At 41.2% G+C, this 25926-nt stretch overlaps 1 protein-coding gene and 1 long non-coding RNA gene across 2 annotated transcripts in view; both read right to left on the bottom strand.

The window, feature by feature from the left end:
- LOC144578321 (uncharacterized) overlaps window positions 1–13129 on the bottom strand; it is a 121632-nt gene extending 108503 nt beyond the window's left edge. The window contains exon 1 of the long non-coding RNA XR_013523843.1: window positions 13053–13129. This is a non-coding gene — a long non-coding RNA (uncharacterized LOC144578321). The remainder of the gene's footprint in view (window positions 1–13052) is intronic.
- Window positions 13130–20116: 6987 nt separating this feature from the next.
- MRPL32 (mitochondrial ribosomal protein L32) lies at window positions 20117–25749 on the bottom strand. The gene is made up of 3 exons (XM_002751360.8): window positions 25603–25749; window positions 22744–22925; window positions 20117–20645 (listed from the first exon to the last, which is right to left on the bottom strand). Exons 1-3 carry the CDS (start codon window positions 25730–25732, stop codon window positions 20391–20393), a joined length of 567 nt encoding a protein of 188 aa, XP_002751406.3. The 5' UTR covers window positions 25733–25749; the 3' UTR covers window positions 20117–20390.
- Between the last annotated feature and the right edge of the window lie 177 nt (window positions 25750–25926).

The following is a 25926-nucleotide window of genomic DNA, read 5'->3' as shown; positions in this document are numbered from 1 at the left end:
GCTGCAGTGGGTGTGTCTAAAGCTCGTTGGGTAATACGGCCTTTCCTGTAACGGCAACATCATTGTTTAATAACAAAATACTGGTGTGGCTATCATTAGGGCCTGTTATGTGTAATTGATCGGGGCCTTTACATGCCAAATGACATCCTCAATACCCGCTTGTGGGATGAAGACGGGAGCTAAATGATCATACCAATGGAACACAGAGCAAGCCCAGCAAGATTGTAAATGTGTTAAATGTGGACAATTTGTAGGTTTTGACAGGGTATGAACTATTTAACCTTGTGCACAAGCATAACCCAAGGAACATGGTCCTAGCCATCCTGGGGCCATGGCCACAGATTGGTGCCACATGGCCAAAACGTTCCATTTGAAGCTAACCACGAAATACTCAGTTGTCGTTTCTATTCAGTGGCAGGCCAATCAGTATTTTGCAATATAATGGTGTGGAAACACTGTTCTTTGGGTATCCATTCCACATTTCTGATGCAATTAGGCCAGGTAACTTAAATGTAATTTCTCTGTTCCCAACATAAAGAGACAAAGTAAGCTGAGCTGACGAGAGAGAATAAGCCAGATAAACCCATCTTAAATTTGTGTTATATGATCCTGAAGTTGAGTTTTCTTATAATTGAGTACCTGATTTTTAAGGATTTTTTTCCTTTGCCTTCGGCAGTCCTTTATATTAATTTTTTAGTAATGAAATAATATCCTTTACTCTCCTGCTTTCCACCAGGCACTCCTTTGCATTGCTAGCTTATCTAATTATGTTTGCTTAGAAGTTCCAGAGATTGAATCTTGAGACTATCCAGGTGCTTATGGAATTATGCCCCACCAGGAGATTACTTCAAGGCTGCAGCTAATTTACAACCTGCTTGAGCCCAAGATGGCACCAGCTCATTCACAAGTTGGGGCAATAACTCAAGATAGGTCATCAAAACAAGTCATATAGACCCACACCACCTTGCCTCACCCCCAGCATTTCCTCTCTACCAAACTTCTTCTTAAGCCCTAGTATTTTGCCTGAGAATTTTAAAGTGGTTTCATTAAGGTAGGAGCCTGAACTACTTCCCCACTGTCACCATTGGAACATAAAGTCACTTCACTTTCTTTCTATCTCACCTTGTCCTTGTTACTTGATTTTGCAAGTGACAAGCGGCCAAACCCGCATTCAGTTACAATTTTTGGTGCCCTGTACAGGGAAGCTGTGCATTCTGGGTGATCCTAGTCAACTTACTTAAAACTGATATTTAGGACATATATTGTTTTAAAGCCCCTGCTTTCTCTCTGTAAATACTTCTTAGAAGAATTCTGTCTGACTCTCCATATGTACTCCTGCCTGTGGTTCCTTCCCCTCTTATCCAGTCTTTTTTATTTTGTAGAGGAAACCAGAAATTACTCAGCATTATGAGAAAATTTTGACCTTGATTGTAATAGCTACATTAAATGTAAAATTGTAAAATGGGTGATGGCAGTTGTAACAAATAATTCTTCTTATAGGGCCACACTTCTTTCACTGGGCATTTAAATTAAAAAAAAGTGTGCTCTTGGACAATTGGAAGGTATGGAATGGGGTATGGGCTGATTACAGAATGGGCTGATTGGCTTTGGGTTGCCCACCAGCTCACCGAAATGTCCTTTCAATGGGATACACTGTGAAAGCATTGCACTATCTCTTCCTATAGCATTTCCCTCTTTGGGGAGCCAGGATATGGTGGAAAAATGATATCCTTGATTGGTGGTTAGAGGGGGTGGTCTGTTTGCCTTCCAGCTGTGCCTGACTGTCAGCCCTACAAACTGTGTGCTTTCCTGGCCCTATTCCTTAAAAGCCTCCACCTTAAAGCCAATAATCCAATTAAGAAACTTAGATCTTTTAGAAAATTTCCATTTGTAAGAGTGTCTGCTTTCATTGGCTATCTAGACCGAACTTTTACCAACACCATTTTTCCTCACTCTAATATATGAATTCTTAGAGAATTCATATTTCACCTAAGACATATTCCTGTAAAAATGTAAATTTGAAGCTGTCGGGCTGACAATTGTTTGGAACAGGGAATAGGTAATCAAGAGACCAATCAGCTAAAATAAGAAAAATAAACTTAAAACTCACAAATGAAAAATCATATCACCTTAACAGACCTTCCTCTTCCTGTGTATTTATATGTGTTGTGTGTGTGACATTTCACTACTAGAATATAGAAAATAGCTCTAATTAATTGGCTCAAAGAAAAATAAGCACCTAAACAAAGTATTTTATTAGAAAATAGAAAAACTTTAAAATGTCATGTGACTTTAGTAATATTTGGGAAATAAAGACAGTGGTAAAGATTATTGGTAAAATAAAATAAAGTTGTCTTCAGAATTTAGACAGTTACTCTGAATTAGGCAAGGGAGATACTGTCTTTGCTAGATGTTTTAGGATTACAAACTTCTTCTATGACATTTAAAATAATTGTTGGACTTGCCAGCTTTGGAGCCATGAAATTCTGAGTAAAGCCAGAGGACACATGGACTTAGCTCTGCTCCCTGGCTATGCTGGTAAAAGACAAACATTATCTGAAGTTCTATCCTGTCTCCTAGGTCCTACACCTGGTACGTAATTAAAATTGCTTACTCTCTCTGTCTTTCACTAGGAATAAAAGTTGCTAGGAGTTTACATTATGACATATGTAATTGGGACTACTAGAAAAACAGTTTTACATGCAAGTTGTCTGAACGAGGTAGCATATGTTGGTAAAAGTTATAAAAAGGTATGAAAACATAGTTTTTATTAAAGATAAATTACTTTTTCCTAGTTTAGGTGGTTTAAAGATTATTTTAAGTTAAAAAAAAAGATAAAGTTTAAGCAAGTTATAAAAGGTTTATAGAAGATTTTTTTTTTTTTGAGATGGAGTCTCACTCTGTCACCCAGGCTGTAGTGCAGTGGTGTGATCTTGGGTCACTGCAACCTCTGCCTCCCAGGTTCAAGTGATTCTCCTGCCTTAGCCTCCCTGGTAGCTGGGATCACAGGCACACACCTTCATGCCCGGTTAGTTTTTGTATTTTTAGTAGAGACGGGGTTTCACCATGTTGTCCAGGCTGGTCTTGTACTCCTGACCTCAAATGATCCACCCACCTCAGCCTCCCAAAGTGTTAGGATTACAGGTGTGAGCCACTGTGCCTGGCCTGATTAATCTTATAAAAGAAATTCTGTGGAGAATAATTAAAGAATATTATTTTTTATATCTATAAATTGAGCATTAAAATAAAAGGACACTGATGTAGGCCATAATCTGGGCCCATGTGTCAAAATAACAGAGCTCTCTTAGAGCACTGATCTGCTCTTTAACAAAAAAATTTTAAAAGGTTACAGAATTTATAAAAATCTTACCTTATGGTCAAACTAATAGATTGGCTTATAAGATTTTATAAAAAATTAACTTTAGGCCAGGTATGGTGGCTCAAGCCTGTAATCCCAGCACTTTGGAAGGCTAAGGTGGGTGGATCACATGAGGCCAGGAGTTCGAGACCAGCCTGGCCAACATGGTGAAACCGGTTTCTACTTAGAATACAAAAATTAGCCAGCCATGGTAGCACGTGCCTGTGATCCCTGCTATTGGGGAGGCTGAAACACGAGAATCACTTGAACCTGGGAGGTGGAGGCTCCAGTGAGCTGAGATAGTGCCACTGCACTCCAGCCTGGGTGACAAAGTGAGATTATGTCTCAAAAAAGAAAAGAAAAAGTTTCAATTTTAATGATGCACCAATACAAAGATGAAATTTGTTTTTATTTTTAAACAAAATTTTAATGTAATATTGAAAGAAAATGAAAGGGTTTTCTTTGCCTTTTGAGTAAGCTACAGGAAAAAAAAGGAAACAAAGAAAAAAGAAGAGAGAAGAGACAGATTTAGTTGGCCTAGTGATTATTTTATTGGGTCTTTGTATTAGGCTTTTCTTGCTATAAAGAAATACCTGAGACTGGATAATTTATAAAGTAAAGAGGTTTAATTGGCTCACAGTTCTTCAACCTTTATAAAAAGCGTGGTGCTGGCATCTGCTGTGCTTCTGGAGAGGCCTCAGGAAGCTGACAATTATGACAGAAGGCAAAGGGGGAGCAAACATCTCACAGAGCAAAAGCAAGAGAGTTATAGTATGGGTGCCACACACTTGTCAACAGCCAGATCTCATAAGAACTCACTCATTATTGTGAGAATAGCACCAAGGGGATGATGCTAAACCATTCATAAGAAATCCACTCCCATAATCTAATCACCTCTCACCAGACCCCAGCTCCAAATCTGGGAAGTACAATTCAATAAGAGATTTGGGTGGGGACTAATATACAAACTATATCAGTTTATTGTTTAAAAAACCGAGTCTCCTCTCTATTAATGAGTAAAGGATTTTGTCTTTTGATATTTTTGAGTTGTCATTTCAGCCAAATGAATAACCTGTGGTTCCATTTTGTGTTATCAAATGTTTTGTCTTTGATATTTGACAAACCTTCCAAAATGGTAATTCCAAGTTCTATATTAAGCCTTTTTAGACCTTATAACCTTTTCAGATATTATGTCTCCTGAAGTCTAAAGGAGACATATCTGGCTTATTTGGATATTAAAATCATACAGGAAGCATTGTAAAATGTAAAATAATGTTTAACTTCCTTGGATTCATTATACATTTATATAAATGTATCACTAATATCTGTTTCAAAACTGTATAAGATTTTTATAATTCTGATATGTCTCAGTATATGCTATCAATAATAATTAATGATTGCTATGTTAAATTACTGTGTGCCACAGAGATGATGGAATTTCCTTGTCAATTGTGTCAACCATGGATGTTCTGAAACTGCTGTCATCCATAATTGTTGTTTTATTTTGATTCTTTTCAAAATGTGGTTTTATTATCAGCTATAGGACTCTGATCCTATAGGTAGGTATTCTTGAATGCAAGTTTCTGATAACTTTTGAGATTGTTACATTAGAATAAAGTAAAAAACTTCCAGGACCCCCAGGAAGAGCTAATGTGTTCATGAATATCAAGCAGAACAAGAGTTGATTACACAGACTGAATTAATGGAAGAGCAAAACAATCTTTTTATGACTTTTTGTTTAAAGTATTGGTAATTCTATTATTTTTCAGAGTCCAGAAAACCTTTCTTCTCTTTTGAGTTATTTACAGAATATATTCTTGTGAAAAATTTTGAAACATTTCTGTCTCTTTATCTGATTTCTCCAGAGTTTGAAAACTATTTGTAAGTATACTTAATTTATGGCAGTATAGTTATTTGCATAAGCTCAATAAAAATCTGTTGTTGCTTTGTTTTAACAGGACATTGGAGGCACTTGCTATTTTACTAAGGCTTTGACTGGAATAGGGTGCTTTCAGTTATAAACAGACTGCTTTAAGGAATCAAAGTTGACTTATAGAGCTGATAAAAAGCCCCTAAGAAAAACTGGCCTCGTATCTTGTCTATGTAGTCCCTATATAGATTTCCTGACCTGTGGTAAGTAAAGAATGTCACTTTCTGACAGGCTTAGGAACCCCAAGTTAATATGGGATCTTGAAAGAAAAATAATTTACCTTATTCATGCAGATATTTGCAGGCAGATAAATCTGTGGCTGAACTCAAGGCTTTAAAAGGTCTAGTCAGAGATTGTTTATTAAAAAAAAAAATAGCATTCTAGAAGAAAAAATAGCATTCCAGCAAAGTCCATTTTTAAAAAATGACCTATGTGGAAAATATTCTTGTTGCACTTTATACATATAATAATGAGGCTAATGAGGCCAAATATAATAATACTAAAAGTTGTTTTACAAATGAATTTGTTCTGCTATGATTTGTCTTTAGTAAAAATGGGGACTGAAAAGAGAAAATATGTGTTTCAAGAAAAACTATAATACACCCATCGTTAGAGTCTAGACTTGTCCATTGTTTTTGAATTTTTATTTTTTTCTGCAATTTGGATTGAATCTTTAATTTCTTCCAGGCAACAAGTCCCCAAACTAATGCTTTTAAATTTCTTTTTCCATTTTTTTTGACTTGGACTCAATGAAATTGCTGCTACCTTTTTACTGAGGCCCTGTAAGCTAAAGCTTATTCCTTGAGACACAAGTGAGCAAACTGTGTCAGACTGCCACTGCCTTCTTCCTCTGAAACTAAAGATAGATTGTGCCCAACATCAACCTTTGTTTTTCTTCTGTTACCATAAAAATGCCTCATATTTACCTTCGTCACATATTGAGACCTAGCCCATCTGTAATCGCGCCTCCTGGAAGGGGAAACCACTGTTTAAGTAAACTGATCCATTCTCAAGAACTAGACAGGGTTTATCACCATCGTCATGAATATTCATAGCTCCTCCTGTAATCTGTTAAATATATATACACACACACAAATACACATATGTATGTATACATATATACATAAGACATGCATAAGCAAAATTCCAGCCATAACAGACCCAGGCCCAACATTGTCATTAGATGGTCTACATCCTAGTTTGAGTCAGGACCATCCTAATGGGAACAGTTACTGGTGACTCTCACTATAATTTTTTTTTTTTTTTTTTGAGACAGAGTTTTGCTCTTGTTACCCAGGCTGGAATGCAATGGTGCGATCTCGGCTCACAGCAATCTCCGCCTCCTGGGTTCAGGCAATTCTCCTGCCTCAGCCTCCTGAGTAGCTGGGATTACAGCCACGCACCACCGTGCCCAGCTAATTTTTTTTGTATTTTTAGTAGAGACGGGGTTTCACCATGTTGACCAGGATGGTCTCGATCTCTTGACCTGGTGATCCACCCGCCTCGGCCTCCCAAAGTGCTGGGATTACAGGCTTGAGCCACCGCGCCCGGCCGACTCTCACTATAATTGAGGGAAATAGGGACACTTCTTTGATGTGGGTTTTACTGCTCCTGCATCTTTTGCATGGGATACAAGATAGACTTTCCCAGAGCCTTTCAAGGTTCTACACTATAATGCTGCAACAGGTTTCATCTGTGAGCCCAGGTATTGTGAACACTTCCACCTCCAAGTAGGTCACTTCCATTTCAGTACCTTTTAACTACACCCCCTTTCAACAGGAAGTAGCTAGAATGAGTATGTCATCTAGGTTCCATAGAAATAAAATGGCGTTTGACAATGAGGCATTGTCACTAAGGACTGTATTTTTGTTATTTTTTCTTTTTCCTTCTGCAGCCCTTTGTACAAGTTATTAGTAATGAAATAATAATGCTTACTCTCCTTCTTTCCACCAGGTACTTCCTTGCATTGCTAGCTTATCAGATTATGTTTGCTTAGAAGTCCCAGCGATTGAATCTTGAGATAATCCAGGTGCCTATGGAATTATCCCTCACCAGGAGATTACTTCAAGGCTGCAGCTAATTTACAACCTGGCCAAGCCTGAGATGGTGCCAACCCATTCTCAAGATGGGACAATAACTCAAGATAAGTCCTCAAAACAGGCCACATAGACCAGCACTGCCTCGCATGCCCCTACCCCCCACCCACCGCATATCCTCCATATCAAACTTCCCCTTCTTAAACCCTAGCATTGTGCCCAAGAATTTTGAAGCAGTCTCATTAAGGGAGGAGCCTGACCTACTTCCCCGCTGTCAGCTTTGGAAAATGAAGTCACTCTCCTTCTCCTGCACCTTGTCCTTGTTACTCAGTTTTGCAAGTGGTTAGTGGCTGAACCTACATTCGATGATAGTCTTATTTCTCAATTGTGGCAGTGTCTGTTTCGTCTCTCAAATGCGGCAGCACAGCATTAAAGCTAGTGAATTCGTTCCTTTTGCTGAGAAGTTCTTCCCTTACCCTTTGTTTTGGAAGTATTAGTAGCAGACCAGTGATGGTCATTATGTTTAGTCATAATAGCGCTGTGTACCAATAACTATTCTGGAGAAACGTGGATATATATCGTGTCCTTGGAGAAGAGATTTCCACCATGAGAAAGCCAGAACTACTGGAAAGGGACATGTGACCACATACCCATTGAGCATCCTTTTGTAACCTGTTAGTATTGTCTTAAGCCCACTGCAAAAAGAGGTTGCTTTATGGGCAACAAGTGATATAGTAGAACCAAGGCATGAGAACTAAGAAGAAAAAGAAAGAAGTTTCATGGAAGCTTGTAAAATAAAATGTTCCCTATCTATTAACAATTATTAACATGAAGCATTAATTTAGATGAAGACCTGGTCCAGGTCTTGGGAGAGCCAGCCATGTCTGCTGCCATCTTCTTCTCAATTGGGTGTCACCTTATCTTAAGCAGAAGATTACCCTCTGCTGAAAGTCTACTCAGGAGCTCCATTTTCCTTAGATGTGAGATGTGAATCCAGGAGTCTGTCTTCTAGTTTACCTGCACAAACCCTAGTAAGAAGTACCTGCTGAAGTCTGTCGTATCCTGGTAGAAGAGAGTCCTTTGAGAAACGTTTCCAATAGACAAAATATCCAGGTTCGAGTCCGTGGTTCTTTAGATTTATGTTTCCAGAAAGCTCCTTATGAAAAGATTATTTTACTAAGTAATAAGGAGACACAATTTCTAGGAGACATTTTCATAGGTTTGCCTGTTATTTTAAATGGAGATAACTGGAATTTACCAAAAGGAGAAAATATTTTGTTTTGCAAAACCAATGGGAGGGATTTTGGCCAAAGAATTTTAAAAGCCTCAGTTAATTTTGCCAGTTGCGTTTTTATTATTCCGTTTGTGCATTCTACTAACCCAGATGATGGGGAGTAATAAGCACAATGGAAATGCTGAAAAATAAGCCAGATGCTACATGCTGATTGAATTATCTCTCCGGTGAAGTGGGTATCTCTGTTGCTATGAAGTTCCCACGAAATGCCCAGGTCGGAATAACTTTTTCTACAATAATTCTTACGGTTAAGGCTATTGCTCTTCTTCATGGAGATGCTTCTACCCAATAGGAAAACATGCAAATAATTACCAGGACATGTTTGTAGCCTTATGAAAGTGGCAGTTAGAAAAAAATCTAGTTACTGTATTTCAGTCTTTGGGAACTAAGTAATGCAGAGTTACAGGTTGAGGCTCATGTGCTGATACAGGAGTATTTCTAACACCCACCATTTGGACCAAGTGTTTAGTCTGAGGAATGGGACCTTGTAATAAGGTGGGAGGCATTAGAGATAATGTTTGGAACCCAGGAGGGGCCTTACCAGGGGCTCCTGCAAACTTTGGCAAAAGTCCATTGGATAAAAACAGTCCTGCTGGTACCAGGCATTGATTGACAAAGCAGCAGGGGTCAAGGCAAGATTTACTTTGGGTCCCTTCTTGGGTAGCCACATATGTCAACCTGAAATAATATAATCAAAAAGGGTCAGAATCCAGTTTTAAAGAGTTTATTCAAGTGAAAAGCTGGGAATGGTCATTCTGGGACTCAAACTCTAGAGAAATGGGATCAGTGCTCTGAACTTAAAAGTTAAGTTCTTGCTTATATAGGAAGAAGACAAAGAAATTTAATAGGATCTCAACATTTTCTATACACATTATAACAAATTAATTAGGTAACATTTGTTTCTTTTCTGTATGACTTGTTTTCTTTAGAGCTGGTTTTCATTTCCTTTCCAAGTGAAAGAGTGAATCTAACCTTCCACCTTAAGACAATGTGATAGCCCAGAAGTCTTTGTGTGAGAAAGGTGAGAGGGAGGTTAATCTATAGTGAAGATCAACAGTGTGGAGGGAAGGGGGCTTCTCTGGTGCCCTTCAGTCATTTACAACATTTTACAAAACTGCAGGTAAGGAAGAAGGCTGAATCTATTATCAGAGAACAAAGGTGACAGCTACCTGTCATGTGACTCAGAGACCATTGTCACATCCCTTTACGGATCAAACAGAATTTAGGGTTTCAACAGCTTAGATTTTGAATTACTTATTTTCTAAGTACCATGAGGGTAGAACATGGGCCTAAAACCCCGATAAGCCTATTGTTCAAGCTGGCCTTGCAAACTGCAGAGTTTTGACCAGACTTTTGTCTATTTAGATCCACATTTTGCTGGAAGTCTCCAAAATAAAACCGGATGAGGTTCCCCTCTCATCTTATTTTATATCCTTGAGAGTCTGAGTCGTGAGAAAGTGCTCTCTTTTGGTCTCTGCCATCTGAGAGGCGTAATGTTCTGCTCACAGTCAGTGGCCAGACTAAACAAATGAGAAACCCCAAGAAAAGGGATCTTTTAAGCAGCACACTCTTTGTTCCAAACCAGCCAAGCTTCAGGATAGGCTGTCGTAAGTAGTCCCATCTGTAAGTGGTCTCAACCCTGGTTGCCTGGTTAATCCTTGGGAGGTTCTATCCTAGGAGCGCCCATCTGGTGACTGGCAGCCCCCCAGAAATTTGTGAGATATTCAAAGCAATGAATTGATGGGTTTGTGATGACTGGCGGCCCCCCACCAATCTGCGAGATACCCAGAGCAACATAAGCACAAACACTATACTTAACTGTCTTTAGCTACAAGAATCTTTTGCTATCTCAGTCTATTCCTGGGAATAAATACTGGGGGCTCATGGGGACTGCACCTTCTATGCCCTTTCCAGGAACACCCCTTATTCCAAAACGAAATCACTGGACTAGACATTTCCTTTCAAACTATTACAACCTATTCTGCCGTAAATATCCATATTCCAATTGAGAGACCGACAAATGAATACCGTGTTTCGGAATTTAAAAAGTATAGCTGGCCAGGTGTAGTGACTCATACCTGTAATCCCAGCACTTTGGGAGAACAAGGCAAGTGGATCACCTGAGGTCAGGAATTCGAGACGAGCCTGGCCAGCAAGGTGAAACCCTGTCTCTACTCAAAATACAAAAATTAGCCAGGCGTGGTCGTACGTGACTGTAGTCCCAGCTACTTGAGAGGCTGAGGCATGAGAATTGCTTGAACCAGGAGGCAGAGGTTGTAGTGAGCCGAGATGGCACCACTGCACTCCAGTGTGGGTGACAGAGTAAAACCCTGTCTCAAAAAGAAAAAGTGCATCTTTAAAATTAGTACGTACTAACTCTAGGGAGGCAGCGAGGCATGTGGAGAAAGAGCCAAGACTGCGTTCACACACTGACTTCGCTCCACGAGCTCTGGATTGTGGGCAAGTGTTTTCATCTTCCTGTGAGTCATGTTCACCATCTATAAATCCCAAGGCAATCCAGCATAGCGTTAGAGTCCCCAGGATTTAGAATTTAGAGTCAGTTTAGGCTCAAAGCTTAGCCCCTTTGCTGGTTTGACACTGGCAAAACTTGGCTTCTACACCCAAATGTACAACACGGGGTTACCTAATTCCTACTGTGAGGCTCTGTTGTACCAGATCATGACACAATTGCCAGCTCGGGACAGTATGTTCCCTTTGTACCCAGCACCACACACACACACGCACACACAGCACACTGTCTTTCCCACAGACGCTTTTACTTTTTTTCTCTAATTGTTGGTGGGCTTGCCTAGTGATAACAGAGAGAATGGGGATTCTCAGCATCCAATGAGAAGTCATCAGACTTCTGGCCCTTAGTCTTCGTGTACTTACAATCTGAACTGTCATCCTTGGTTCCTGTCTCCATGACCTTATCAGGACCAGAGACTGCTGTGTTCCTTCACTTCTCTGAAATACTCCAAAGGGCTCCACTCACCTAAAAACACCACACATCCACTTCCTCCTGGGAGTCTTTCTGCCTCCCTGGGGCTCCACCCAAAAAGCTAACAGCAGCCCTCCCAGTGGGGGTGGACCATGGCTGGGGACTGGGTGAGGTGGACAGGACAGGGATCTTTTCGGACTCCTGCCCTTTGACAGGGTTGTCCAGGGCAGAGAATACAGTCATGGGTTCTTAGTTTCTATTTCTGCTTGGGCTAGTAAAGCCCCTTCCGTAGCCCTCTTTTCTGCTCATCACAAGGGACAGAAAGTAAAAACCATGGCTTCAGGCTGCTAAAAGCCTAAAACGAAACTAACAGAACAGTAACATTCACAATAAAAGGTGGGTTGGACAAGCTGGCCGGCTTCCCTCATACAACTCCCCTCCCCCTCCTCAGGCCCAGGGCATTTTTGTCTAGTTCTTGGGGCAGAAAAGCCCAGCTACTAAATAAACATGTTTTCCCCAATCATTTTTCCAAAACTTTCATTCTTTGCTTTTCCCCCTCCAAAAGCTAAGATTTTGAAATGCTTTCCTCTCCAACTTTCTGCTTTTCTGTCCTTGGGAATAATGAATAAAATGCTCTGGCTCTCTGAATCAGATGTAGACCAAAAGACACAAGAACATGTCACAGAAAAAAATACCAGTTAAAATTTTATAATATGCCATATAAAAATTTAATAAGTGGTAAGAAAAGAAAAATAGCTCAGAGCAGCCTGCACTAGGCGAGGTCTGCAAAAGCCTCAGAGCCTTTGCAGACCTTTGTAAAAGGCTCAGAGAGACAGAACCGCAGTCTTCTGTCACGACCCCCACCTGGGGCAATTGTTTAAGATTATTTTCTTCCTGACTTGAGGGCTCACTGTTGTCCTCATGTTTCTGGAATATGTGTTACAAAGAACAATTCATAGCTAATCAACAGCTTGTGCTACTGAATGCAAATTTTTGTAAACAACTTAGAAATTGCTTTTTTTTTTTCCTTTGAAAACCTGCTTCTAACTGCTGCTTATCTGAGTGTGTATTCAGGGCAACTTGAATTTGTTTCTGGGCTGCAGTTCTCAAACTTGGCCCAAACAAGCTCTCTACTTATATTAATTTAGCCTCAGTTTTTTTTCCTTTATGTCAACAGTAATTTATGTAAAACTCTTGGCACAGTGCCTGATGCATAGTAAACACTAATAAATAGTGACTGTAGTCATTACTCTCTGCTCCATATTAGTTTAAGGATTAACATAGGGAAAATGCCTGACATATAATAGGTGTTGAGTGAATGCCACCCATCATACTGAAGAGAAATAATTTTGAGCTCAATGTAAAGAATATGTTAATATTTAAAAATACCAAATATCTGTACATTTATTAATAAACATTGATAAATATGTAGTTTTTAAATGAGGAAATTTACTGGCAATAGCTTTTTTCAAAGCTTTGAGAGTGTTTCTTACCTTTGCTATTTGTAACCCCCTATAAACTTCTGTGCTAACTAGAAGAACACACATTGACTTCCCTGGTCTTCATACTCTGCAAGATAAAATCAACAAAAATACGCATTAAACCTTTAGAAAAACACATGCCATATGACACTGGCCATTAAATCATCAATATCCTTGACTGAATAGAGTTTTTTGTTTTGTCTAAATCTCGTGGTAGAAAAACAGGAAAAGCAAAATGATAGATGAGGTTCGGACACTCAGGCTTCTACCCGTGTATGAGCTCATTTTTGCATTGCTAGAAACACCGGAGGCTGAGTAACTGATAAGAACAGAAGTTTACTCGGCTCATGGTTCTGCAGGCTGTACAGGAAGCATAGCAGCATCTCTCCCGGTGAGGCCTCAGGAAGCTTCCAATCACAGTGGAAGCCAAAGCAGGGGCAGGCACATCCCATGGCCAAAGCAGGAGCGAAAGAGCGAGGAGGGAGGTGCTACACACTTTTAAATGACCAGATCTCGCGAGAACTTGCGCACTATCGTGAAGATAGTACCAAGAAGATGGTGCTAAACCATTCATAAGAAATCTGCTCCCGCTGATCCAAACCCCTTCCACCAGGCCCCACTACCATTAGGGATTACATTTCTTTTTTTCTTTTTTCTTTTTTTTTTTTTTTTGAGACGGAGTTTCGCTCTTGTTACCCAGGCTGGAGTGCAATGGCGTGATCTCGGCTCACCGCAACCTCCGCCTCCAGGGCTCAGGCAATTCTCCTGCCTCAGCCTCCCCAGTAGCTGGGATTACAGGCACGCGCCACCATGCCCAGCTAATTTTTTGTATTTTTAGTAGAGACGGGGTTTCACCATGTTGACCAGGATGGTCTTGATCTCTTGACCTCGTGATCCACCCGCCTCGGCCTCCCAAAGTGCTGGGATTACAGGCGTGAGCCACCTCGCGGGATTACGTTTCAATGTGAGGTTTGGTAGGGACACAGATCCAAACCATATCAACATATTCCGGAAAAGTAGGAAAGTAAATCGGGCTTCTAAGGTCTTGTCCTAGGTCTTCCTCCTGGTTTAACCTTCAGGTGTAACGATAGAGAATGCATTCCTCTGAACAAGTGCAGGCCTTGAGGCCCATCCTCTCACGATAGAGCTGCATTAAAGACCTCCCCTGAGCCAGGCGCGGTGGCTCACGCCTGTAATCCCAGCAGTTTGGGAGGCCGAGGCGGGCGGATCACGAGGTCGAGACATCAAGACCATCCTGGCCAATATGGTGAAACCCCATCTCTACTAAAAATACAAAAATTAGCTGGGCATGGTGGTACGTGCCTGTAGTCCCTCTACTCGGGAGGCTGAGGCGGAAGGATCACTTGAACCCAGAAGGTGGAGGTTGCAGTGAGCCGAGACTGTGCCACTGTGCTCCAGCCTGGCGACAGAACAAGACTCGGTCTCAGAAAAAAAAAAAAAAAGACCTCCCCTGAACCTGGCATCACTGGATCAACAGTCTCCTCTCCTGCTCGACAATTCCCAGCAGCATAAATCCATGTCGAGCTCTCAGTTTGCAGCACACACGCTCACAGACAATACACACAGTGGCCTCTGAATTCCCTATCTTCCACTAGCTATTGCCTCATTTCTCTACTCCTTTGCAGAAGAAAACTTTTGGGAAGAACTGTCTAGGAACACTGCCTCTACCACCTCAGCAAACATCTCTTTAGCCGACTTCAATCTGTCTTCTGCCATCAACACTGAAATAAAATCACTTTGTCATCTTGCAGATGAATTCCATTTGCCACAGTCATTGGGTACTTTCCTATCCTCATCTTCACCTCCCAGCAGCATTTGACAGGGTGGCTGCTTTCCTCTTCTTGAAATGCTCTCCTTCTTGGATCTGTGGCGTGACAGTCTAATGTCCTCCTGGAAAGGTTTCCCCTCCTCAGGGCTCAGTTTAGGGTTCTCCTCTTTCATGAGTACTTGCCGTGGATAATCTCATTCGTTTTAATGGCTTTAAATACACCCCATCTGCTGTTTTCAAATTTACGTACTCGCATATCCATTAGCCTGCTTGCCATCTCAGTTTGGATGTCCAATAAGTATTTCAAATGTAGCTTATTGAAAATGGGTCTCTTGAGTTTCCTGCATAATCTGCCCTCACCTCTCACAGGCTCCCTAATCACATCCTCTGTTACTCAAGCTAGAAACCAGGGAATTATCGAGTTTCCCTCTCGCTTGCATTTCTACAACCAAGGCATCATCAATTCCACTTCTGGAATATACATCTCTATTTCCTCTAGTTCTTTCTGTCCTTGGCCACCATTCTGGTCTGGGCTACATCATCTCCAGCCTAGATTTCTTCCAGAGACCCTTAGCCTGTCTCCCTAGATCCATTCTTGCTCCTTTCCAGCACATTCTTCTTACACTGGCACCCCTTCCTGTCACTGCAAACTCAATGCCACTTGGGACTCAGGATATGTTATGGGGGTAGAGTCAAAGGAGTTGCTTATGTAGGATGAGAAGAGAGAAATCGAGAATGAGTAGGATTTTGCTGGAGCAACTTGATTTTTGTCAAGGTGGGAAAGTTTGGAAGAGGTACAAGCTTGGCTAGTGGGGTAAGGAATGGGGTGCTCAGCAGTTGTTTTCAATGTGCTTACCCGGAAATGTCCATTAGTCAATCAGAAGTGTGCTATGGTTGGAAAGAAATGTTAGACATATTTGTTGAATGAATAAGCAAACCAAGCCAGGCTACCAGCAAAGCAAATTTATAGGGAGAGATTTGGAAAAGTTGTTACGTTATGATGTGTTTGAGATTTATGTGACATTCTAATGGAAACCTTGTATTATTTGGAAACATGGGTCTCGAGATTAGTGGAAAAATGAGACCTAGATACATAGACCTGAGGGTCATCACGAGTGCTTAAATTATGGAAGAAAATAAGATGGCTTAGTGACACTTCCAGAAATACAATGTTTTTATGTCACTTTAAAAAAAGTAATTTTATTGAGTCTGATAGAGGGAAATAATGAGCATTGTCCTTGGCTTCTAGCCACTGGAAGCCGGTAGTGCTCACCATTCCCCATCCCCTACCCCAGTCCGACAACCAAAAATGTCTGTAGGCATTGCCAAATGTCCCCTGGGGTGGGAAGGGGATCACCACTGGTTGAGAACTACTGATTAGAAAAATGTAGGTGAGAAAATCAGTACTTCTTTTTAGTCAGCAAAATTTAATATTGGGGAATATTGGAGAAAGAGCTACATAGCGGTAGCATTCAGCGCTTTTATCCTGAAAAATTGTCTTGGAAAGCATTTAGAATTAAGCTCTCTGCATGTACCCAAGGATGTAGGGTTGGAAAAGAAGAGGGTCAAGAAGGGCATATTGGCGGAGAGCAAAACTGACCCAGGGCGGAGGAAGAGAAGCCCTGGACACAGTGAGAGCAGGCTCAGTTTTGTTGGCAGCCCGTAACCTTCACTCAGCGTTGGAGACAGCCTTTTCTCTCCCTGCAGTAATCCTGTCCTCTAGCCACAGGCTGATGGCTTTGGCAGAAACACGATATCCCCAGCATTGCTGGACCTGATGGTTTATTATTTCATTTGAGAATTTCAGTGCAATTCACCTGCTGCCCCCTAGTGGAGCCGCTTGGTGATGCCTAGTAAATTGTAGTAGTTCTGCTGTGAGTTTAAAGGCTGAAACTGTCAAGCTGGCTCTGAGCTTCAACACTAGGGCCCAGGGACTGGAACTTGTTAACCCTCTAACTTTCCTCCTGTCCTTCCTCAAAATGGCATCCCTAATGCTCACTAGCGACTCCACAAATGTGGAGGAGGTGAGCACACAGTCAGTCACCAGGGCCAGCAGAGGAACACAGGGGCAGGGTCACACAAAGGCATGATCGTGGAAGGAGTGTTGTCAGTAAGGTAAAGAGAGGCCCAGGACGTTCCCCTGAGCACCAGGGAACAAGCTCTCCATCCGCCTTAGGTGCTGCTCTTCCGGATGCCCTTTGCTGAAAAATCGGGAGGACAGCAGCTGGAAGCGACACCATCCTGTTTACAAAGGCAAGATGGAAATATTATTCACTAATCTAGACCATGGAATGAAATTGCTCCGTAAGAGTTGCAGCTGAAGACAGAGCATCTATGTTCGTATATTTGCCAGAAAAACGCTAATCATAGACAGCAGAATTCCTTAGTACAGGTTTGGAAAAATTGAGGGGCAAATCTTGCCCCTGAAACATAATTGTATAAGGAGGGTGGAGGTAGGTGTACAAAACAATTCTCTGAGGAGAGCGGGAGGGCAATCCCATATCACCAAAGTTACAAAGGCCCCTACTCATGTACTTTTTTTTTTTTTTTTGAGATGGAGTCTCACTCTGTTGCCAGGCTGAAGTGCAGTGGCACGATCCAGGCTCACTGCAACCTCTGCCTCCTGGGCTCAAGTGATTCTCCTGCTACAGCCTCCCTAGTAGCTGGGACTACAGGTGCACACCACTATGCTCAGCTAATTTTTGTATTTTTAGTAAAGATGGGGTTTCACCATGTTAGCCAGGATGAGCTTGATCTCTTGACCTCGTGATCCACCTACCTCGGCCTCCCAAACTGCTGAGATTACAGGCATGAGCCACTACGCCTGGCCTGTACTTCTTTAAATAATAGATTTTTAACTTAAAAGTCACACCACACAACTTAGGAAAAAAATCATATTTTAAAAAGATCACAATTTACATAAACTGGGGTCATCATCCATAGTGCACCAAAACTATTTTTGATTTCTAAGAAAAAATATGTATGCATAAAACTTCACGTTAAATGGTCAGATTCTAAGTATATATTGAAGGTAGAACCAGTGGGATTTGTGGATTTGCTCATAGGTTGGATGTGAAAGGGAGAAAAGGTGAGATGTCAGAGTCAAGGATGACTCCTTTCAAAATAACCTAGTAAAACATCTCAGTATCTTCATGTTGTAGGGAATAAATAGGGACACGGGACTTAATTTATTATTCAAAACATGAATCCCTGACATAAATGCTTTAATTCAAACTCCTAAGATTTTCTGCCATAGTGAAAGCCGGAGGCATGAAGTGATAGAATACATTCTAAAGAAGACTTTGAGGGGACAACCCCTTCCTAAAGTCTCCTTTATGACATGGTTTTCTGACATGAGCTAGACATCTGGTTTTGCTATCTAATAATTGCCTCATTTGGGGATGCATTTTTTAGTAAGTTTCTCTGTTCATGTATTGAAAACAGAAAACAGTAACTCTGCCCACATACTCTCACTAGGTCACCTGCATAGACAGCCTTCTGTCTTAGCTCAAGCGCCTGTTAAGAAATTAACAAACAGGGTGTCTTAAATGATTTATCTCACAGTTCTAGAAGCTGGAAAGTCCAAGATCAAGGTGCCAGCAGATTTGCTTCTAGCGAAGACCTGCTTCCTGACTCGCAGATGGTCTCCTTCGAACCTCGCATGGCAGAGAGCAGAGAGAACAAACTCTTGTGTGTCTTCTTCTAAGAGCATCAGTCTTATTCATAAGGGGTCTACCCTTATTCCCTAATTACCCTTCAAAGGCCTCACTTCCTAATACCATCATTGGAGGTTGGGCTTTCAACATAAGACTTTTTTTCTCTCATACCCATAGCAGCCCGACCAATATATGAATTTTGGGGGAATACATTCAGTCCATACTATCAAAGGACAATTTGTTACCTGGAGATACACTTTGCAACCTATTAGTCAGCTGAGGATACTGAGTGGGCAGTTGAATATATTCAACCCTGTGTCCACGAACCATTGATTCCACCTCAAGTATATCTTTGACACATAGCATGTGTATGACTTCTCAGTTAAAAATAATTATCTGTAGAGGATTCTTAATAATATGCAGATAACCACTTCCTGTGGAATTTCATATCCATAGCATAATGCTTAATGCTTGGATTAAGCCCAGTCTTGACAGAGCTATTTGCTGGGATTCCAACACTTTGGAAATTTTAAAGATTTGCTTTTACTGAATTGCACTTCAACATATCATTGACTTATACTGTACCCAATGAAACTGGTGATTTTACCTCTAGGAATGTTAACATAGACTGCACCGTTACACAATTTTTATGAACTCCCATGAAAGAAATACTCTTCAGGCCTTAGTGCCAAGATAGTAATGCATCTTCTAGATTATGTCTGACTTTGTGAAGACTGATCTATGCAAGTGAAGCTTCCTTCTTTCCAAAGAAAAAAAGTTCAGCCGATAATCTGGCACTTGGAAGGCCAAGGTGGGCAGATCACCTGAGGTCAGGAGTTGGGAGACCAGCCCAGCTAACATGGTGAAACCCTGTCTCTACTAAAAATATAAAAATTAGCTGGGCAAGGTAGTGGGTGCCTTTAATCCCAGCTAGTTTGGAAGCTGAGGGCAGGAGACTCTCTTGAACCTGGGAGGTGGAGGCTGCAGTGAGCCAAGAATGCTCCATTGCACTCTAGCCTGGGTGACAGAGCGAGACTCCGTATCAAAAAAAAAAAAAGTTCAGAGTTAAACATGTTACCTAATATAATATGTGTTCGGTTATTGCAACATGTATTTGCTGTACTTTCCTGGGCTTTATCTTGTCTACCAATGTTCCCTTTAACTGTAATTAACCTAAGTTGCTTATTACTATGTGTTTTAAATAGCTTACCCTCACTTTTTCCTTCCATTTTGAATGAGGCAGAAAACAAAATAGCAAACCTTGGGCTCAAGGTGGACACAGAGAGGTAGAAGAAATAAGAAATGAACTGCAGAAAGTGAAGTTAAAGAGCCTGTATCTAATATATTCTGAATATGATTCTGATTAAATGTAAAGAAGTACTTCTAGCGCCTAAGTAAATCAGTATCATGTGTTCCAGAAAAGTAACTTCCTCCAAAAGCAATTTGAATTTGCTAAGACAAAAAAAAGTACAAAACCTTTTCTTACTGCCATAAACAGCATCTTAAAAGAAACACTAAAAATGCAAATAATAGCCCATTTCCAGGTGTTACTTAAATAGTTATCTGTGTTAAGTATTCTTGTCTAAGAAAAAGCACTGGCAAACAAACAAAATCAAAGCCAAAACACAGAATTCTTGCTATGAATTTTAAATTTATTTTCGTTCTGGAAATTTTATGTTTACTTAAAACCTTGTATGTCATAGAAACATAATCCATTGAGCCTTTGGATAAACATTTTCAGAGTTTACTCATAATATATTCTTCAAATTATCCCACACAAAACTGCTTAGAAAGAACGTATTAAACTATATTGATGATTTAAAAACAGGCACAACAACATAAATAATCTTTCTCTATTTCAGGAGAAATGATTACTGTGAAGTTATCATTTTAACATCTTTGGTGTCAATTCTGGGTGAACCAGGACGGTCGCTTTCTGTCGCGTTCAATGATCCTCTTGCCCTGATCTTGTTCAGATGGCGTCTCTCCCGAGTACAGCACCACAGTCTCTATGGTGGGAGCCTTAAAAGGGCCCCCTTCTTGTTTCCCTATCTGTCGTCTGATTTCTGCAGTCTCCTTGCACACCTTCTCATAGCAGTAGCCACAAAGGACATGTTTCAGTTTCAGGTGACCACATTCAGGACAAACGTCTATATTGTTCTTTAAAACAACAAACAAAAACATGGTTTAACAAGAGGCAAGATAATGAACAAATAATCACTGACGGGAGCAATGCTTCTATTTTAACTTTCTCAGAATGTTCAGGCTACAGGGTCATCATACACCATCTAGTTCCACCTCACTTTAACGGAACACTGAAGACAAGCAACACTGAGTTTGAATTAGTGAAAAACTCGAACTAGAATTCAATCAACTTGAATCTGATACATTTTTACTTAAACATAGCAGCTGTTATGTAAAAACAAAGAACACAAAAAAACCTCATTTCCTCTAACTCCAAATACTAAATACCAAATAAGGAGTTCACCAACATAATGAAATGACCCATACAATCAGCATCTTAAATAAGACACCAAAGAAAATTGACTTCCCTTTATCTTTCAATCTACCTTAGGGAAAACAAGATGATAAGAACCTTACAAGTTGACTTTCTCAGCTTCCCCTTTTTGTCAGTGTAATTCAAATTCCTGTATAGAATACAGGTTAGGCATATGGTACAATTTTTATTTTTAAAAATGAACACTGACTATTCCTTAATGTAAAATATTTTATATGTTACATTTTAAGGGGATTTTGGATGAGTTTTTATATGTATCTATCTAACTTTAACTATAAAATAGAGTAATTATAACCTCTAAAAGACTTATCAACTGCAGGTTTGACAGGGAATACAAAAATAGTAAACAGGAACATCAAAGAATCTTTAAACACTTGACAAGATTAATGTACCAGCATCTGTAAGGCAGATAACGGAAGAATTCGCTTTCCGAAAGGAAGAAAGAGGCCTGCCACTTTTCCTCGCTTAACCATGTTCTCATTTTACTCCACTCTACTGGAAACGGGACTGCACGTACAACAGAAGGCATGAAGGCGCCGACGGTCAGGTGGTCTTCTTTTCATGATCAAGTACCCAACATAATACACTGTATGTTGTTATAGAGCATACTCTATGTTACACAGTATACACTGTGTTACAGAAAATCACTCAAGGAAGAAAACAAATGCACAGGATAAGAACTATGCCCTCAGAATAAATGCAATCAGGGAAGTCACATAACAGATCAGGGCAAGATCTCATTCCTAAAACCCTAAGTCCTCTTGAGCAAAGTTATGAGTTATTGTAAGTCTTAAGAAATAAAGTGTTTTTATTATCTACATTTAAGTTCGACCCAAACATGGTACTCTATAATACTTTTTGGCTTAAGTTCTAACGTTTTTGCCTAACAATGTGGAACCTTATGAAAGTCAGTTTTCTGTTCTGGAGTTTCATCCTGAGATTCAACAGTGCCAATGGATAGCACTGTTAAAGCCATCCAATAACAGATCAGAGATAATTCACACTGTCATTTTTCTTTTTACTAGATCAATGAAGCCAGTACATCCATGTTGTCAGAGAGGAGAATGTGGAATTGTCTGAAGACAGGAGAACACAAAAAAATTTCAAAAGAACATGAGCTCAAAAACCTACTGCTTAATAGCTGTGTGACCACAGGCAAATTCTTTTTGCCGCAGTTCCTTCATCCTAAAATGAAGCATTCATATTTGCTTTGGAGGGCTATTGTGAAGACAGAGATACAATAAACATAAGGCACTGAGATACATCATAGACTCTTAATAGAGGATAGCTATTTTATTACTTATCTTCGGGTTTTCCTTCACAGTTTTTTTTTTGGAAACAATTAAAAAATAATTATGTAAGTGTTTGTAAAACCCAAGAGTCAATATACCTACTGCTTCGAGCTTTAACTCTAGGCTCTGCATAGTTAGGATGTTTACTATCTGTAGTTCAAAACTCACAGCTCAAGACCGACACAGTTCACAATTCAAGTCACATAGGCACTTCACAGCCTCATTCCTTGTCCAGTCTCCAAACTCACACCTTCCTTGACTGTGTTTCTAACATTTAGGCTAGAAAACAGCCGGCATACATAATGAGAATATTGCATTTCATTTAGGCCAGAGGAAAGCAGACACAGATGATCTGAGAATAATTTATTCCTAGGCTATAGGAATCTACCATGAGCTTATTCAATGGAGGACTTGAGGAAAAGCATACCCACAAGAATCAATGCATTACCTTAACTTTAATAAGCTTCTTAGGGTTTCTTCTCCTACACCGGTTAACTTCAATGGTGCGTCTGTTTTTGGGAGCTGCCATCCAAAAGATACTATCTAAAAGGCCAGAATTCTCTTTACTTCCACTGGTATCATTTGCTGGCTCTGTAAATATGACTGGGCCCTGTACTGCTAATGCTGGTCCTAGGAAATAAAATGTAAGAGATACAGAATCGGTTTCTAGCTTCTAAATTTCTATTTACAGATATCATTTTCCTTAACAATCAATGGTCAAACATACACACACGCACACACACAATGATGACATATGAAATTTAGAATGTGAAACTCAATAACAGGAAACCTTAGCTATTAAAAATTCACTAAAGCAGCCAGGGCGCGGTGGCTCACGCCTGTAATCCCAGCACTTCAGGAGGCCAAGGCGGGTGGATCACGAGGTCAAGAGATCAAGACCATCCTGGTTGACATGGTGAAACCCCGTCTCTACTAAAAGAGTACAAAAAATTAGCTGGGCATGGTGGCGCATGCCTGTAATCCCAGCTACTCAGGAGGCTGAGGCAGGAGAATTGCCTGAACCCAGGAGGCGGAGGTTGCGGTGAGCCGAGATCGCACCATTGCACTCCAGCCTGGGTAACAAGAGCGAGACTCCGCCTCAAAAAAAAAAAAAAAAAAAAATACACTAAAGCTTATACAATACAATTTTAAGGAACACAGATTTTTTTCTTAGTGGATCCTGCTGAAATGAGATCAGTGAAATTCCATCAAGTTCCTTACCTCTAAAATACAGGGTTCCGATAGGCCTTAACTTGAACAAAACAAGCAAAGAATCACTCAACTCTCCACAATCTGTTAATACTTGGTAGGCAGTAAGTTCTGGATTAATTTACAGGTAAATCTAGACAGATTTCCTGAATATACTTCTGACCAGCACTGAGGTAACTGTTGATTGGCCCCTTCTTTTATTCAAACTGAGTCGGGCCCTTTATCATACAACCCCTTAAGTCACTTAGTTCCTCATAATATTTAATCTTGATTCCTGTCTGCTCTCTAAAAAAACAGCCAGCTCATCATTTCTCTGTTATGGCCTTATTTATGTGACTATCAAAGTTTCTCTTTTTCTGAATTGCTTATAAAATCAAGAGACTCCTTGACCCTTTCTTTGCTCTTCCTTAAACGTGCCATACTTCTTTTGATCTTAAGAACTCTTAAAAATACACAAAGCTCTCTAACACTTAACAACTGGCATTGCTTTTCAATGTCCAAAATTATTGCCAAGCATAGCCTGGTGGTTAACAACACAGGCTCAGGACTGTGAACTTGGGACCATTGTGAGCCTACCGCCTCGGCTGGGAAGTGTAGACACCCGATGGGGCTGTTGTCAAGATGATCCCAGGAGTACATGCAGAAAGCTTGGCACATTGCTTGGCCTATAGTCGTGTCTCTTTTCTTGGTATATTTGGGTATTATCACTTTTGGGCTGCTTAGAAATTGAGTGGAATGTAAATGCCAAAATAGTAACAGTTTCAACATTCAAGATACTTCTAATTAAGATTAATTCTGAGGGAAACAGAATTCGTGTCTTCAGAGCTCAAACACCACAGAAAACAGGTACAGCGAGGGAAGAGAGAGAGGGAGGGAGGGAAGAAGGGAAGGGACGCGGTGGCTCCCGCCTGTAATCCCAGCACTTTGGGAGGCCGAGGTGGGTGTATCACGAGGTCAAGAGATCGAGACCATCCTGGTCAACATGGTGAAACCCCGTCTCTACTAAAAATACAAAAAATTAGCTGGGCACGGTGGTGCGTGCCTGTAATCCCAGCTACTCAGGAGGCTGAGGCAGGAGAATTGCCTGAACCCAGGAGGCGGAAGTTGCGGTGAGCCAAGATCGTGCCATTGCACTCCAGCCTGGGCAACAAGAGCAAAACTCTGTCTCAAAAAAAAAAAAAAAAAAGAAAAGACAAGACAGAGTCAGAGAGCGGTGAGCTCTGATGCCAGGTGAGACCCGCATAACTGTCCTCTCTGGACAACTCTATACAAATCCCTGAACTCAAGAAACCTGACCAAACTCTAGCATAGTTTCTAGCAGCATAAGGCTGTATCCTAGGATGACCTCGGCCCCCCTTTAAAGTGCCTGCCTGAGAAAACTCAACGCCGCCTGGAAATTTTCCAATTTATTTTAGCCAACATATCCCTGAAAATAGGTCCCTGAACTCCCTTACAGCATTTCCTAGAAAGGGCTTCTAGTGGTAAATACGTATCCTTTGCAGCTAACTGGGAAGCGTTTCTCTCAAGGCCCTGAGAGCCATTCCTTTGAAATCTAATTAGGAAGGATGGGGCCTCTGTCTCCCGGTCTCCGCAGGGCAGAATCCTCCCTTCCGTAACTGCGAGCTAGCAGACACAGCCGGCTAATCACATCTGCACGGACTTCACTGCGCTACACTTAACTTTGACTCTACTGAGCCCCCACACTCCCGCCTCGCTCGTTCTCCCTGCCCAAGTCACCTCTGCACAAACCGGGATGGAGCTCAGCTCCTTACCTAAAGCTGAGCCGTAGTTACTGAACAAAATCTGTTTTCAGCGCTTTAATTACTGGCTGGCTGTGATTTATCTTTGACACAAACTTGGATTACACTCTGTGTGCGAATGGATCACGCAGAGGATTTTTTCTTTTCTTTGGCGGTGGAGGGAGGGCAAAAACAGCCGTTGTGTTCGCGCTAATATGTGAATGTCAGGAGCAACGTCCCCGACGTACGGCCGCGGATCAGAACCTGGGCTGAGGGCGAAGAGTGTGAGCTGCGTCTGCTACGCGCTGCCTGGGGTCGCGTCATCAGCCCCTTCTCCCACGAAGCCCTTCTTTACCTACCCCAAGGAGGACTAGGAAAGCCCGGCCAACCCTGCGGAATCTTCCGCAGTAGTCGCTCCCAGTGGTTTCGAAGCAGTCCCCGGGCGGCAGGCCACGGCGGAACCACCACCAAGAGCATGGCCAGCGCCATCTTCCCGCCGAAAGACCGCCCCTTTCTCTCCCGGGCCCCGGGATGCCCGTTCCGCCCCTGCTTTCAGCATGCGCACAGTTACAGAATCGGGCAAGCCTCCCTCCTAGAACTACAATACCCAGCATGCTCTTGAAGCAGCTCTGACTCTCCTCAAGGAGAGGGGCGGGGAAATGAAAGAAAATCCACCACAGTGC

The sequence above is a fragment of the Callithrix jacchus genome, chromosome 11 (assembly GCF_049354715.1).
Source record: "Callithrix jacchus isolate 240 chromosome 11, calJac240_pri, whole genome shotgun sequence".
NCBI lineage: Eukaryota > Metazoa > Chordata > Mammalia > Primates > Cebidae > Callithrix > Callithrix jacchus.
Note: the sequence above shows the minus strand (reverse complement) of the source record. Positions and strands in the feature narration are given on the sequence as shown.